Source organism: Strigops habroptila, chromosome 12, assembly GCF_004027225.2.
Source record: "Strigops habroptila isolate Jane chromosome 12, bStrHab1.2.pri, whole genome shotgun sequence".
NCBI lineage: Eukaryota > Metazoa > Chordata > Aves > Psittaciformes > Psittacidae > Strigops > Strigops habroptila.
The window spans coordinates 24,023,398-24,040,077 of record NC_044288.2 but is presented as its reverse complement, the minus strand read 5'-3'; the positions used below and the strand labels follow the sequence as shown (position 1 = coordinate 24,040,077).

Here is a 16,680-nt window from a genome sequence, read left to right as displayed (position 1 = left end):
AACAGAAACTTTCTTTACTAATTCCAGTCAAGCTGCTGAAAGTCAAGTTCAGAAATATTTGTAGGCTCGCTAAATATTCTTATGGGTTTCGATTCTAGTTTTGAACTCTGATTAATGTCAAAGGTGTAAACTCATGTTATCAGCTGATGTAAAAACATATTGTGTTGACTAGGCTTAGATGTTCATTGCATATGAACATAAATAGTTCTTTTCTCATTCAATGTTCTTGCAAGTTTCTGCTCTTTATCTATTGCAATAATATTATATTCAATAAGTTGTAAAGTATTAAAAAATGTAATGATGTATAGGAGTGCAAAATGCATTTATAATGATTTATTTATGCAGTAATGTGTGCCTAAGCTTTTAGCATTCCTAAAGATTGATTGAACTCGGGTAGAAAACTGTATGAAATTTATGTTACTTGGTTCCGGGCATGGCAGAAGTATCTGGGGTCTTTGTGGGCTCAGTCTTTGCTATTCTTAACAGACCTCATTAGCAAAACAGAGTTGGATTTTATATCATTTCAGGCTGTCCCTCTGACCCAGGTATTATTGATCAAATGGAGAACAGGTTAGAAAAGATAGATCTGAAAGCTTTGACAAGAGAAGCCGAATCGGTTTACTTACCATTTTGGAAGGAAAGAAAGCCTCCCTTCGTTCCTGTTTATTTCTTGGCTTAATTTACTTACAATTCTAGTTAAAAGAAAGACCAAAAATAGTTAGAAAAATATTCTTGAAACTTGGCATTTTCTGAGCTGCTTCCCCTCAATATTTGCTAAACTAGCTAAGAATATTGATTTGATCATTGTGCTGCAGAGTTGCACTACAGCATATCCAATTGAAAACTGGGCTTTTTTTACACAGACAAACCCCATGTTGTTGAATGAAGTTTAAAAACAAACATTAAGCCCAGCAAACCTTAGGTGCTTAGAGTGTGCTAGATGTCACACACTAGAACACTGCTGCTTTGAATGATGGCAATTGCATTTGTGTTATTTTGCATGGAAAAGCAGATGATGCTTCAGGAAACAGCTTCAACCAAGCTGATGGTTGCAAAACATGTCCCCTCTGTCAGCTGTATTCTTCTGTCTCCCTTCCTCTACGAGGTATCACCACCAAGATGCATCTAATCCAGAATGCCTCCAGTAAAGAAGGTGCAAAGGTTAATTCGGTTCCATGTTATAACACATTTGCAGGGCAGGACAGAAATATCACGGAACATATGAAGACTACAGCTTTATGTCTAAAGAGATTTTTCCAAGGCAATGTGCTTCTTGTCACTCATGCATGAGTTGTAAAGAGCAGTAGGGTGAGTGTCAACCAAGGAAATGCAATCCTGAGCACAATTCCAGTCAGGAATACTTGTTTCTGTTGCTGATGCTGCTGCCATCCACAGCCAGCACAGACGTTGGGACTGAGAGTTTTCTTGTTGACTCCCCGAGAGCAGCGCTGAGATTGCAAGACAGGCATCCCTGAGCACTGAGAGCTGCAGGGGTCTGCTCTGCCACTAATGAAGTTTGCCTCAATGACTATTTTGTTTTAAATAACGTTTTTGTTTCAAAGAGAGCTTATGATGAGTCATGGGCTGATACTTCCTTTACTCGCTTGCTTTCTGAGTGCAGCCCCACCGAGAAAGTCCTGTGACAACCAAAGGAAATTGGTTGCATACATCTGGTGAAAAATATCCCATTTGACTTCTAGCTTATATTATTTAGGTCTATGTGAGACAGTAATTGTGGAAATAAAAGTAATATGAAAAAAATCAGGAATTTAACATGTCTATCTCAGAGTCTAAATTCTGTACAATCTTAACTGTGTTGTTTGTTAGTGCAGAATTCTTTTCCATACGTCTTAGTTCTGGTCAAACTTCATCTCAGTATTGTAAAATCTGTGTTTATGGCCAGGCAGTCACCACTCTATTTTGTTTTTCTTCTTCTTTCATGTCTTTTTCAGCTACTCAGCAATAATAATCCCCTAGCTTTTTCCAAGTGACCTCATTTGTGTTTGCTTTCATGTCTAACTGTTTTTTCTGGGCTGGGACTTAAGGAGGACAAGCTTTCAAGCAATCTAGTATTAAAAAAAAACCCCAACATCCTGAACCATGCTAAAATCTTTCTCTTGAGTATCCCTTGACTTGCCCTGCTATTTTCTTAATACTTTCCTTACTGTACTTCAGATTAAAAGATAAATTCAAGGCATAGGGTTGCTCTGTTGTATTATGGAGAATTCTATGGGGAGAGATGACGCTGCCAGCAAGAACAGGCAATTTCAGATCAGCATGGTCACGCTGGCAGGAAAGAGTGAAGATGGGTAATTTGAAGTTGAGGATTTGTACTCAAGGATCCAGGTATGAAAACAGAAAGGCAGAGGAAGAATATTTTATGTTTTTTCTTAAGGCAGTACTTGGCAATTTTCTGTTTGAAGTGAATATTGCTGCACTTTTGCAAATAAGCTCATGCGCAAATATTAATCATTTAAAAGGGATTACAGCTGTCTAAGTCTGACACTGTTACCCACGCAAATTGTATAAAGCAAGAAAAAAGCCAAGTTATAGGCATATGATCTATATGAGCGTATAATGTATGTTCTTCTTTCCCATGCAATCAGCACTCCTCTGCACAAGAACTGTCCTGCTGCAGGTGGTAAGGAAGTTGCTATCTGAATAATAAATTCCATGTGAAACACCAAGAAACATTCTGGGGTGAACAATGCACTGAGTGTACCAGTGCTTTGGTGGAGAAGTGGATTACGGAACTGCTGTCTTGTTTGTTCTCTGGTGTGGAAGAGGTAGAGGAAGGAGCTTTCATAATACTGTGGGGTTTTTTCAGCTAAAGAAGTAAAATGAAGATCACTGGCTTTAGAGCTAATCATTCTGGTTATTCAGACTTCTGTGGATAGGAATGAGACCTGAGTGTTGGGAAGCTTTCTGGACTACCCCTGGCCTGGCTGCTATGGGCATTTACACCAACTGGGTTTTGAGGAAAACCTGAAAGGACAATGTTGGTCATCTTATCTTGCTGCCAAAAAAATTAATTATTTGTTGCTTAAAGTAACAGTGTCTAATCTTCAAGTTTATTTGAAATGCTTCAAAGCAATGGCTTAGAGAGGTTGTTAGAAGAAAGCAAAGTTAAGAACTTTTGCAGGCAAGGCTATTACAGAAGTGGGTGCGTTGAGCAGCTGAGTCTGCAGCAGCGTGAGGAAGGAAGTGCCCAAACCACACTGCTTTCTGAGCCGGGGAGTGGGCGATAGGTGCGGATAAGGCAACAGCACTTGCAGAAAATGTTACTCAGACTTCTCTTTCGCTTTCTGCCTCCTCCACCTCATGCTTGGCTTCAAACTGGCAGGAAGATGAAAATCAAAAACAGTGAAACCCAAACCCAGCCCCAAAGCAGGGCTCTAACTCGGCTACTGCTCACTGAGTGCAGATACTGTTGTGGGTAGAATCCATTCTACAGGAAGGGGATAAAGGACTTAAGATGGGTGAGGGAGATGGAAGGCAAAGTCCTCTAGGGCCAGGAGGTTGCAGAGTTGCAGACTGAACACTGTTGAGAGCATAGTTGGTGCTGCAGTCTTTGTTTTGGCCTTTGAGAAAAGTCTGTTGGGCAGATGCAATTCTGCTACACTGGCTTCAAAACTGGCTGAATGTCAAGTTATGTTCTAAACCTTTCAACAACCTTTAGCCTCCCAGCTGAGAGAGCATGTGTGCACACACATCCACCTCTGCCCATGGCATACCTTCTGGAAAGAGAGAGGCCCCACAGAGTGCTTAATTTTTAGGTTTGCACTTTGACTCTCCTGAAAGTAGAACGACTTTCAGGCTGTGCTGTGTTTGTAGGCTCTGAGCATGCCCCCTTCAGAACTCAGCTCACTTCCCATGTTTGAACTGGCAGATACGATTATCTGCTTTAGTGCAACGATGCTCTCTTTATGACTGTAAATTTTCACAAGTGCTATGGGATATGCCACAAGCTTCCTGACCAAGGTGGAAAATTTCCAGTCTCAGGTTTGCCACTGCCCCTGCCACTGAGGAGCTGAAGGGATCAACAGCCTGTAGTAGTGCCTTGACTTACTGAAAACTTAGAAACGTTTTCTCTCAAGATAGTAAGCGATAAGAGTGTCAATGACTAAACTTAGTGTTTATATCATGGTTCAGGTACTGGCCAACCACCAGCGTTATTCTGAATGAGACCTTGGCTTTTTCTTGCTTATTGATTCTGATCACATCAAACGAGGCGTATTCTGTTCGCTGTGCTTTAAAACATTTTGAAAGACTCCCATTTGTTATCCTCAAGTATAAACCTTTATGACCTTCTCTGGCTGGAAATAATGATAATGAGCAATAACAAAACTCCATGGGTCCCTTAAGCTGCACCTTGGCCTTTTGTTTCATTAGATTCATTATCAAAATGTTAATTGCATCGTGATTAGGTCTGAGTTTCATTTAGTGCTTAAGACAGAGATTCAATGTCTGCTGTGTAAAATGTACCATATCCCTTCCCTGTTTCACCAGTGCACCACTCTTTCAGGATGCAGTGTGTTGTTTGTGAACCTTCAGGTGTGTGTGTTAACCTAGTGGTATTGATATTAATTTAAATGGTTCTTCCATAAGATATAGCAAGTACAAGAGTAATATGAATGAGCTCAGTAAAACCCATAATACTATGGTTTTTAACAGGTTTTTATATTGTTACAAAATGCCAAGTGTTAAGCATAGTGTATGTTTGAAGAAAGCAGGTTGTAACTGATAGCTAAGTGATTAATAACTGAAGAAATTGGTAGGTCAACCCTGGTGCTCTCTCTTACTTAGGATGACAGCTACATTCCTGACAACCCCGTCTCTAAAGCTGATAGTCATGCCATCAGCAATTATTTATCTTAATTATTTATCTTAATTTCTCAGTGGGAAAAAGGACAAAATGTAGGAACAAGATGTTCCTGCTAATAGATTACTTGTCCCAAACGTTGCTGGTCCTTAAAGGTCTGTGACAATGGCTGTATGTCTCCTGGGTCACAGATTTCCACTGAGTGAAATAGGGAAAACCCTTCGTGGTCTGGAACCTGGAGACTGGGTTCCATTAGCTGTAATCAGGCGTTCAAAGCTTCTTCCTCAGTGCCACAGCAGATCTAATAGGTCACTGGAACAGAAAGGCATGTGTCTTTTCGTGGAGTGGCAACTATGCTTAAATTCTTAAGACATGTTTAGTATTCTTAAATTTTTACCAAGTGACTTGAGGGTGATACTCTGCATGGTCAAATAGAAATGCATATATTCAAGTAGAAATACTGTGTGGTGGCATTTTCTATTTAGCCTGAAGAAGCTTTACACCAGCCCCAGAATCTCTCTCCACTCCCACTTCCCTGTGTCCACCCAGAGCAGTTCAACTACAGCAAGGAACTGGCAAAGACCACGTGGCTTTTTTCACCTTCCTCTTGTCCAAAGGAAAGGGTGAAGGTGGTGAGTGGGGCTGTACACTGCCTTTTGCTTTGGGACCTGGTGCCTCAGCTACACTTCGATTCTATGTGCATGTAAGTGGGAATGAAAGCAAGGCTTCCATGTGGAGTCAAAATACAGCATTACACAAAGTTAATTTTAAAAACTTTTCCCTAAAACTGCTTTAATAGCAACATAAGTGCAAGAAGTCTCAAGGTTCCAAAGAGTGACAGCACCATCACTGTAAATATTCTGAATGACAGTAAAATCTTATTATTTTCTTTATTTTCTTCATTCAGTCTTCATTTTCCATCCTCCACAAGATGTAATGCCCCAATAGACATGTGGAAAAGATTTCCTTAACCATGCCAGTAAAAATCACCTGGTGTACAAGACCTCTTGCAGGCATACAGGAAAGGTAGGAGGTGACCCCAGACAAGAATGGGGATCCCTGCTGGGGTACGTGAACTGTGGAGTTTGTTATGATCCCTCAAGAAATCTGTGTATGGCCAGTGCATGTGCAGTGCATCCTGTGCAGACTGCTTGTCCATTAACCCTTTTGACTGCAAAAGGGTTGCCAGAATAGAACTTTCAGGACTGTTTGGAGGTGTCAGACACTTTTATATGGTCCCCTTACATATGTAAATGTTTTAGCAAAGCTTTTCATAGTCTTCAGCCCTTTGAATGGAGAGTTTTAAAGATTTTGTGAGGTATTTTAAGTTTCAAAGTAGTGTTTAAGTCCTTTTTTTGTATTTAAAAATAAGCCACAAGAAAATTCATGGAGACGTGAACCTGTAACGCAGCTGATGGAGATTAGCTCTCAAAATAATAATTCTGTTAATAATAACAGAAGATTGTGGGGGGTTTCTCTTAGTTTCAGGAAATGGCCTATGATACTTCATACAATCATAGAATCCCAGACTGATTACAGTTGGAAGAGACCTTAAAGCTCATCCAGTTCCAGCCCCCTGCCATGGGCAGGGACACCTTCCACTAGAGCAGGTTGCTCCAAGCCCCTGTGTCCAACCTGGCCTTGAACACTGCCAGGGATGGGGCAGCCACAGCTTCTCTGGGCACCCTGTGCCAGCGCCTCAGCACCCTCACAGGGAAGAGCTTCTGCCTCAGAGCTCATCTCAATCTCCCCTCTGGCAGGTTAAAGCCATTCCCCTTGTCCTGTCCCTACAGGCCCTTGTCCAAAGCCCCTCTCCAGGTTTCTTGTAGCCCCTTTAGGCACTGGAGCTGCTCTAAGGTCTCCCCTTCAGGAGCCTTCTCTTCTCCAGGCTGCCCCAGCCCAGCTCTCTCAGCCTGGCTCCAGAGCAGAGCTGCTCCAGCCTAGGCACTTGAAGGTTCACAGAATCATCCCCAAGTAATGACACAGTTATATTTAACACCTGATCAGTAGCTTTGCTCAAAAGATACATTTAGTCAAACCACATACCAGGCTCAGGAGGTGACTGAGGAGCAATCGCTCTTGTACATGTGCATTTTATTCCTGCCACTGGCTGCAAGTGTGACTCTTGCTATTTGTATTAGGCATTTTTACAGAACATGCTCGGAATTTAACACTGTTGTTAAGCATCAGGTACTATACGATATGCTAATCTGTATTTCAGCTTGTAGAAAACCTCCTCCTGCTAGGTGAGGTTTGCATTATGATGTGAAAGCAAGGTGTGACTGTGTTGTAGTAGCAGTCAGCAGCAAGCACTTTGCACTTTGTGGAGAGTGTGGAGACTCTGAAGTGGTGAAATTAAAGTTAAAAAAATGACAAGTTCTTTTACTGATGAATTTTATTCTGCTGGGGTTTTTTTGTTTAGTTTTGTTTTGTTTTAAATGGCAACCACTTCTCTTTCCCATTAAAGCCCTAAATTCTTGTTGCAAACAGTGGCATTACATGGAGGACCCCACTTCACATCAACCTTGTCCCATGTGCATTCACAATAGTCGAGTGAACTGTTTCCCTTTTGTAAGTGTGGGGAAAGCTGAGAACGAGAGCATTAGTTCCAGAACTTTCATTCAGATTGATTAATTTACTTATTCATTCAGTTCTTCAAGTTGTGCAACAAGTTTAAGTCTTCTTTTAAAGCTCTCGATTTCAAGTTCTTTTCTTGTTGAGAAGCCCAGAAGATCTGGCTAGAAAAGGCTGTCCACTTGCTGCTGGGGTGATACAAGGTAAGTGGACTGTGAAAATCAAATTTCCAAAACATTTTTGAGGTATCAATAGATTAGATGAGGAGATAGGAGCAAATCCATACTGTTAGATTTCATTTTGACTATTCACCTATGACATTAATATCTCTTGTATGTGTGGGTTTATTAGACCTTCCACTGACTGCTTTTGACTCAGGAATTTGAAAGCAAATCAAAAGTTCTCAAAATCAGAAGCTCACAGAGAACACAAGGCACTTCTGCCAAATGCTGAGCCATTGGGGCATCTTCCTTTGTAGTGTCTGGGCCCACTGGCTAACACTCACACACTGCCAATCCCTATTGTGTGAAAGTATAGATACGATCTGAAGAAACATGTAATGTCCTTGCATATCTGATCTGAATAGAGGTATCCTCCTGCCCTCAGATCTAGCCACCAGCTTACACAGAAGCATGTGAATGTGACAGGCCACACAGGTATTTCGGAATGTTTCAGTGCTCTTGGCCTCACCAAAACCTCTTACACAAGCCCTGATGCACCAGAAAAGGTGAAGCAGACTGTGTCTCACGTAGCAAAATCAAGATATGCATAGAGGGAGTGAGTCTGGAACTGGGAAATGAGCAGCAAAGGAACTGCCATGTTGGCACCACTGGAGTTCCTTTTTTCCTCCTTACTTTGCTTAGAATACCATGAAGAGCTCCACATGTCTTATGGTTAGGAACCTTTTAACCTCCAGCTTAAATATGTACCAGAGAACTCATAGCAAAATAAAATCCTTTGTTCTTCACCATAAAATATTAGAAGCAGCTAATTTCTCTATTACTCAGTATTAACTTAATGAGATATTGTTTTTCCTAAGTAACTTCTTTAAAATTCTGGAAGCTATTCAGATAAATTAGAAAGTTTTTCAAGGCCTGATCCACAAGAACTCAGGGAAGCTGAACAATTGAACATGGAATTGAATGTTCCAGACTGGTTTATCTTTAATGCCTACTTACAGGAAAAGCACATGATGAAAATCACTTGAACTCCTCAAGTGTCATAAAAAGAAAGTCATACCTGACTTTCTTTATTGCTTTGAGTTAAAGTTAACAGTTGAACACCAAACAGTTAAATCATACTTAAAGGTAATTCTTGCAAAAAAGTTTAACCTTTGTGTAGCTGCTGTCAGTCAAAGAGTTTATGAATGAGTTCTTTTGAACATCCCCCAGACAATATTTCTATATTGTATCATTGTGCTTGAGCAATCATGACAACCCTCCTTTCATTTTGGAGTAACTTTTTCTTCCTTGGTACACCGCAATCAACAGGTCTCTATCTAATCACTTGAAAATCATTTGCCCCATATTTCCTATGAGTTTTCACTGCAGACTAGCTAAGATAATTGTTAGTGTTAAATTGGTTTGGCTTTACTTACGGCACTCGGAGTTTGGGAAATTTCTGAATGTCATTTTCAGTCATGTTCTAAAAAGGAAGCACATGGTACATGTCACAGAACTGTCCATGGAACACCCTGCCACAACAGAAGTTTGCATATGCAAAATGAGGCATCAAGTGTCAACTGGTAGGAATAGCGAGTGCATAGAAAACCAGTGTAAGATATCAGCCTGTCCATCCCATGGCTTGTAAAGAGAAGTGAACCCATTGCCATCAAAAATCCTCTCTCTCTTTTTCTGTTTTTGCTGGATGTTGGTTTTTATGTTCTGTAGCTGTATAAAACCAGCTGGAGGTTAACAAACATCGTGTGTATTCGGTTACACACAAAGGACTTCAACACAATAATCACATGTAACTTCAAAGAGAAATATTTCTAGAATATGGCTGCAATGTTTTAATGAGAGCTTGTTATAATGACCTGTAAGGAGAAGTAAAATCTTAAATCAGCACTTCCCAGATGAGAGTGTTTGTTTACCAGCAGGTGAGCCATTCTTCCAGGATTAATGCGACTCTGTGCAAAGTTAAAATCAAATCATTTGCTTTTCTGATTTGGGTTCTAATCCAGTTCTTTACGGGTGGTATAGAGTCACATTGACTTACAGGCAAGCTGCTTCTCAAAAAGAACTGGAATCAAACCCTCTTCTGCAACAGCTTTCTCCTAGAGATTGTGGAGCTGCTGAAGCTAAAGCAGGTGAACAGACAGTAACCCAAAGAATTCCAGCACTATTTTTACGTCTTTTTTTTTTTTTTCTCCTTTTGTTCTCTTGCTTTCTGGATATCGTTTCATTGTACATTGCTATCACCTAGCATACACGAAAACATATCCTTTATGTAGTTAGTATTACTAAAGAAGTCTTGAGATACTATAATTCATCTTGCTGGACAGCGTCAAACAATTGATAGAGACCTACATCCCGGTAACATCCTGTGCTATTGATTATGGTGTGAGCTGAACAGAACATGGTCTGCTTGAGCCCATCAGCAGTGGCATTGGCAACCGTGGAATTATGCTTCTCACAGAAAATATAAAAGAACAGAATATTTCAAATGCTCTTTTAAACACTTGTAGTTTTGAGGCAATGTGCAATGAAATGCCCTCTGTAAAGGGCTGTTCCTGGTAGGGAAGGCAAACTTCTACCATACAGTCTGATTTTAGGCTATTTTGCTTCACATCTTTTTAGCGCAGGTGAAAAATACAATATTTAGGTGACTTCAGAAGCTAGATATATTGAATTCCTTTATGTCTGCATAGCGAAGTCAAGCAAAGTTGTGCACGATTGCAAAGTTTCAGGGTAAAACTGTAGATTTTAAAATAGAGCAGTGTTTGCTAGAGTTTTGTGCTAAGAACCCTATCTGTAACATGACAGTACATGTAAAATCACATATCGGTGGAGATACGGTTTGAAAACTCCTTGAACTTAAGAACAGCCTTTGCAGCCTAACAGAAGTCTTTCTAGAAACTGTGTGTTTGTTTCTTCCCCCTTCAACCATAATACAGTGATTAGATCACAGATTATTCATGACCTGAAGCTGATCTGGGCTAAGTCTTGAGAGCTTTACTATGCTCCTGCAGAGAGCGTCAGCCCGCTTCTTCTTCCATTATGTTCAGTGCTGAGTTTAGGACAGATTAGAGCATTATGAAAACTTTGGAGAAAGTGTTTCGTGTAGTTAATCACAAGCTTCACACGCTCTCTTTGGAACATGGATGGTAGTCTGGTTCTTTCTGTCTTACTGCCAACAGTAACAAGTTCCTAATTCTGCATTGGTACACAATGCTATCAATGATTTTCAGCACAGAACTAATCCCATCTGTGGTTTCTAGCACTATTTTGCCTCTGGGAATACTCACAAGAGTAAAACACAGAAAAAATGTACTCTCTGTGTGGAATGTTCTGCAGGATTTACTGAAGAATCCTAATTTCTTCTAAAGACTTTATAAGCCTCTCTCTAGAATTCTATTCTGGCAATAAAGCTGATAAAAGTTACCAGTTTAAACTGTCATGAAAGGGCCATGGTGCCACTTTAAATATTAGAGAATTTTATTAGAATAAGTTACATGGAATCTCTCTGGTCTTCTTCCTACTACATCTCATCTGGACTTTCCTTGTGGTAGCCTTGTAGTAGATACAGAAATGTGACTTTAAAACTAGGATGTTCTGATGAAAAAGACAGCATTACTGTTACAGTCAAGTTTACCAGATAGATCTGACAGTAGACAGAAAACCTGCAAACCCTCAGTCTGAACAGTTCCTTCCATGCTAATGCAATTTGGCACTTTCCAATAACTTACAAAATGTAAAAAGGTATTTCTGAGAAAAAACATTCATACAGAGAAGTACCTGTTTTCTCAAGATTGCGTTGTACTCTAGAATGTTCCACTGAAAGTCTCCTTTTGTTGTTCAGTTTCACAGGTGAACTTTTTTATATAATGACAAGATATATATTTTTATACAAGTGACAGGTAGGTCAACAGCTTTAAAGTTTAAGTCTCAGCAGAGGTGAGCAGCAGCTTACTTAATACAAAAGCATCCTTTGCATCTGCTAGGATGCTTCTGAAGAAATGCTGCACTCTGAGACATGGGTTAGTGGTGGGCTTGGCAGTCCTGGGATAAAGAGTGGGCTTGATGATCTTAAAGGTCTTTTCCAACCCAGTTGATTCTATGATTCTATGTATTTAGAGAAACACACTGGAAATAAAAAATGATAGAAATCACTTAGGAATCACACAGTTATTGCTTGTCTTATTTGTACCTCACAAACTCCAGAATTTCATAATGCTTCCAGAGCCAGAACTCCCACTCCAGCCACAGCTCCTTAGTGCTTGAGCTAAGGAGCAGCTCTCAGAGGTTGGTAGGGTAGATCCTGTGACAGTGACACACATCTGAATAAATCTGACTCCACCCAGTAGGAGGGAAGTGTCATATCCTGTTCCTGTGAAGGGTGCTTGAAAATGTGGTGTTGTCTTTGAATGAAATGTCAAAAAGCTTGATCCATTAGGACAAGTAAATGGAATATAAGGCTTTAGAAGAGGTGTGCGTAGCTTTCCCCACTTTAATTATACAGATGATCAAAATGACTACTTTGGGGGAAAATAGTATAGTTAATATTTGGAAATAAAATAAAAATAAAAATAAAGTAATAATAAAAGCCCTTACACATCCTCATGGATGTATATTTAAGACCTGAAAACATTAGCTATTTTAATGGAAGTTGTCAGCTTTTCTAAAGTTAAGCCATGTTGTTAAAGCCTGGATCAATGTTGATTTAAACCCACTAGGACTTTGTTTACTGGTTTTGCTGATCTTTAAGTTCACTGATTTTCTATATTGCTATATAGAAAATTTAAAGAAACCTTATTTAAAGTATATAGGCATGAAATAGTGATTACACTAGAAAGCCAGTCATTCAGACCAGGTCTATATCTTCTTTAGTAGGAGAGGACAATTAATAAATGTGAGTTTTCTGTAGTTGGTATTTCAAAACAAGCACTTCCTATAAAGGAACAGATGAACTCAAGACAAGATTGTGGTTTTATAACGTCCCTGTCGTTTTAAAAAGTACATAAATAGATGCATATTAAACAACATGTTTCTGCTCCCAGCATTCTGTATGTAAAGGAAGATAGCTGGCTGTTTTTAGCAAAGGCACTTGCTGCGCATATTTATACCTCAATAACCATCTCGAGCTCAGCGCTTTGCATCTGCTGATGCAAACTGAGAAGTTGAAACAATCACTTGGAGGGAATTTTACAGGAAGGAATTTTCACAGATCCACTTACCAGAAACCGTTGTCCATTTATGCTGTGCTTCCTCACGACTTTCTCACAGTCCTTATACTTTAACTGTCAGTGACAAGAAGATGGTTATTGCAGCCTTCATTTTAAGAATGGATAAAGACACTTAGGCATATTGTTTTCTTTGAGTAGATGCTTCAAGTCACCCTTTCATATGCTAGAGCCTGTCTAAATGGCAAATTTTTTTCTGTAAATGTGGATTTTTAAGAGAAAAATTCTACAGTGGACTGGACAATTCCATCCATTTAGGAACATGTAATTCCTCACATTTAAAAAACACCTCACAGTTGCCTGGCCCAAACAAATATCTGGAAAATGGGTAGTTGTGGTATTGACAGCTGCGGAAAACAGGAAGCACAGCAAAAACTTGCTGTCTTGGAATACTGAAGTCCTGATCCCAGTCTCTGAATTCTGAATTCCAGAAGCTTCCTCTTCTGGATAGATGTGTTGCTTGTTAATCCTGAAAATTATCTGTAATATTTGGAAAGTTTTTCCACAATATTCTGTTTTATAGTGGTATTTAGGACAAGGACAGGCAGTTTAGAAGCTCCTGGTACTACGAGGCAAAAATGTAACAGTAATTTGGGGAACTTAAATGAAGACCAAACCAACAAACCTAAACACTAGCCAAATTTAGCAAGACCTGACTCTTAAATATTTCCAGTGGGTGTCTTCAGGGTTTTGGTTTTTTTTATTTGATCAGAAATAGCATGTGAGAACACTACTTATATTTTTGATTTGGTTAGAATGCCTTTTTCCTGTTCCAGGTTGATCAAGTCCATACCAGAAGGAACCCAAAGAGCAGGCAAAGTGACATTTTGGACCCTTCAGGACAGAAGAATGGCTCTGGTCCTGCCTGAAACTTTAGTTAGGGAAAGTTAAGCAGACACATGATCCTGTGCTGCTGGGATAATTTCCCTAAAGCAGAGAACATCTTGTAGGGAGCATTATGTCCTTTCTAAGTTTTATCTTATTTATTCATTTTAAGGAGTAATCTTGTAACTTGGTGTTATATGAGAGCAGGTCCTGAAAACATCTGGGCAGCTGAGAGAATATTTTTAGGATACTTCAGTTACGCATGCAGAAACAGTCCAAACTCTGCTAAATGCTTCAAGACACAGATTAGGACATTTGTGCAGACTGAGGACTTTAAGCTGCAAATACTGCCTCTGTCAGACAGTGAGTGTTATCATGACATTACCAGCATAAGTCTGTGTGTAGCAGTGAGCAACTGCCATGCTTGGTAGAAAACATCAGTAGGACTGAGACCTAATCTCATTCGTAAAGTAATTGATGAAAAATACTGTTTAGCTATTAAAAAGAACTGTTTTATTAACATATTGCCAGTATGAACAGCTTTGCTTTTTCTAATAAATAAATAAAGTCTTTAGATATTATTTGAAGGTTTGGTTCTCATTGGTCCTTCCCTATTTTGAGTGCATAGTATAAATTAGCAGAGGCTTGAAGTTAACACCCCAGATGTTATTACTCTTAAGTGTGAAGGATTCTTATTTAACAGAAACTGAGGAACCTAAAATTAGAGTTTTGCAGGTAGTTGGTAGTTTCCAAACATAGTCTTTGTGTTTGAGCTGCTTGTCTGTATTAGCTGGTTTTGCATTCTAGTATCAAACTTGCCTCAACTCCTCAAATAAAACTCTCATAGACTTATAGGAGCCATTGAAACAATAAACTTCACATGATTTTAAAATGAAGCCCAAGCTCTTACAGGTTTTGTAAGTCTGGTCTGGCAGCTCACTTGAAAATTAACCACCTATGCTGGAAGTGCTTGAAAGTCTTCCCAAATCTTCAAAATCTCATTAATCTGAATGTTAAATTCCAGGCTGAAAGTTTTGGACTTTGGGAGGAACATACTCAGCTGCAGGGGACACAGAGCAGGCCCTGTCTCTGATATGAGGAATTTACAGAGAACACACAGAAATGAAATTGCAATAAAATTAGCTCAGTTACACATTCCTGGGCTATCACAAAGGTTTCAGCATTCCTGTATTGCCTTTCAAAGTACTTCTTCAATGTGGAAACTTTTCTGCCTTTTAAAATTAAATTTATAGATAGCCACAAGTGAAAAAGATGTCAAAAGAAACAGAAGTTCCCAGCTGGTCACACAAGGCAACATCAGAAAAAGTAACAGTGACCGGAAAGAGAGGATAGCTACTAACCTTGAGCCATGAGTTTTGCCCAAGAAGGTTTAGAAGAGGGAAGTCAAACCAAAAGGCAAATAGTTTTTCCAACTGAGCCTAAAAAATGTGGAGTCCGTGTATCTACTAACTGTGAAGTTCTTACTGGGTTCTTATGGATGTGATCAGCAAAGACATTCAGAGGCACATTTGTGAACACTAAGCAACTTGAAAAAACAAAATGTCTTCTGAAAATCATTGAAGAAAAGCTAAATAACTTGTACTTTTTACACATTAATGCCTTCTACAGTTGTTAATACGTGTTATATCAAAAATTGTTGTAGTAAAGTGTATATTTTCTCGGAAAAGCCACAAGTTTCTCTTATATCCAATTTAAAACACACTTTCAAGATTCATTTATAGAATTTACTGGCCAGTTTATTTCAGCTTCTTGTCAGTGATTTTGCTTTTGGTTTTGCAGCAAGTTCCGCCCATTATAAAAATGTGTAAATTTAACACAAACAGTGTTGCAGCAGTTTGCTCCTCCATCACACAAAGACAAAGCACAGCTAAACTTACTGTCCTGAAGTAGTCTGCCAAGTCATCTGGGTTCCAGGTAACCACGTCTGAACGGTAGGGAATGTTCCTCAAATCCATTGTGAAGTTTTCTCCTCTAGGCAGTTAGAGAAGGTTCAAGCAGTACTGTCGATGGAACAGCCATATGTTCCTTGTGTGTGACCACCTCCAGTGTGTCCAGAAATCCCTTGCCTGATGCTCAGCTTCTTCTGTTTAAGAGCTGTTGGTTTTTTAAAGGTAGGACTCAGTTGTTAGGACCTCTGAGAGAGGTACTGCTTCCTCTGATACAAAATGGTCTCTTCTCAGAAAAGCTGTCAGCTTGTCAGCCTCACCACTTCCTTTGTCTGAATATAAATAAGTAAACAAGGAAGCACAGCAAAGCGTTGAAAATGTTCTGCCTGCTGCACGTAAGTAAGCTCCCATGGACTTCACTTGCTTGTAATTGCATACATTTATGTATTTACACACTCTAGAGAGTGTAAAATATTGTCATGTTATCTACATAGACATTGGTTGCTGTGCAAGTCTAGCCTAGGCAAGCCCCCGTCCAAAGAAGAAAACGTTCACTTGAGAGAAACTTCTTCAACTTACCTCACTACCTGAAGCGTCACATCATCTTTCTCTGATCTCTGCAGCAATAAAGGGTTGTTGGAGCTGTATATAAGATGGTATGCATGAATTAGGGATGGGATTAGAGCCAGCATTCCTTCAAATAAGGAATCTCTTGGTGAAACTAAGAAATGGGCAAGCTTAGATGAAAAATAATTACATTGACATTGTTTCAGTGCTCCTTTTTTCAGCTACCTCTAATGAGGATTTTTGTCTCTGAAAAAGAATCTACAGAATCACCACAGGGACACGATAGACTGCATCTGTCATGTAGAGGCACTTCAGGCACCACCCTATCCCAGGTGCCTCTGGTGAGACTCCGTTCAGTAGTGCCAGATGTGCCTGGTTTTTGAAAAAGCCACATGTCCCTTCTCCCTGTTCCTGATGTGGAGCTTCCTCCCACAGCTGCATTGGTCTGAATGCTTGGGCTCACTGTTCACAGCTGCTCCGTTAGACTGCACCAAAGGTGGGATTTTGTGAGCTTCCTGTATTAGTAAGAGTAGATGCATAGTTCTGAAGCACTGGAAGGGAAAGTTTCTCTTCTTTCTAATGCA

At 39.7% G+C, this 16,680-nt stretch overlaps 1 protein-coding gene across 1 annotated transcript in view; it reads right to left on the bottom strand.

The window, feature by feature from the left end:
* Positions 1 to 15,831, bottom strand: part of LCP2 (lymphocyte cytosolic protein 2) — a 30,352-nt gene extending 14,521 nt beyond the window's left edge. Inside the window, exons 1-4 of the mRNA XM_030504449.1 lie at positions 15,521 to 15,831; positions 12,792 to 12,854; positions 8,994 to 9,040; positions 627 to 692 (exon numbers count right to left, since the gene is read on the bottom strand). Coding sequence (XP_030360309.1) covers positions 627 to 692; positions 8,994 to 9,040; positions 12,792 to 12,854; positions 15,521 to 15,598 — 254 coding nt within the window. The 5' untranslated portion in view covers positions 15,599 to 15,831. The remainder of the gene's footprint in view (positions 1 to 626; positions 693 to 8,993; positions 9,041 to 12,791; positions 12,855 to 15,520) is intronic.
* Positions 15,832 to 16,680: the final 849 nt, after the last annotated feature.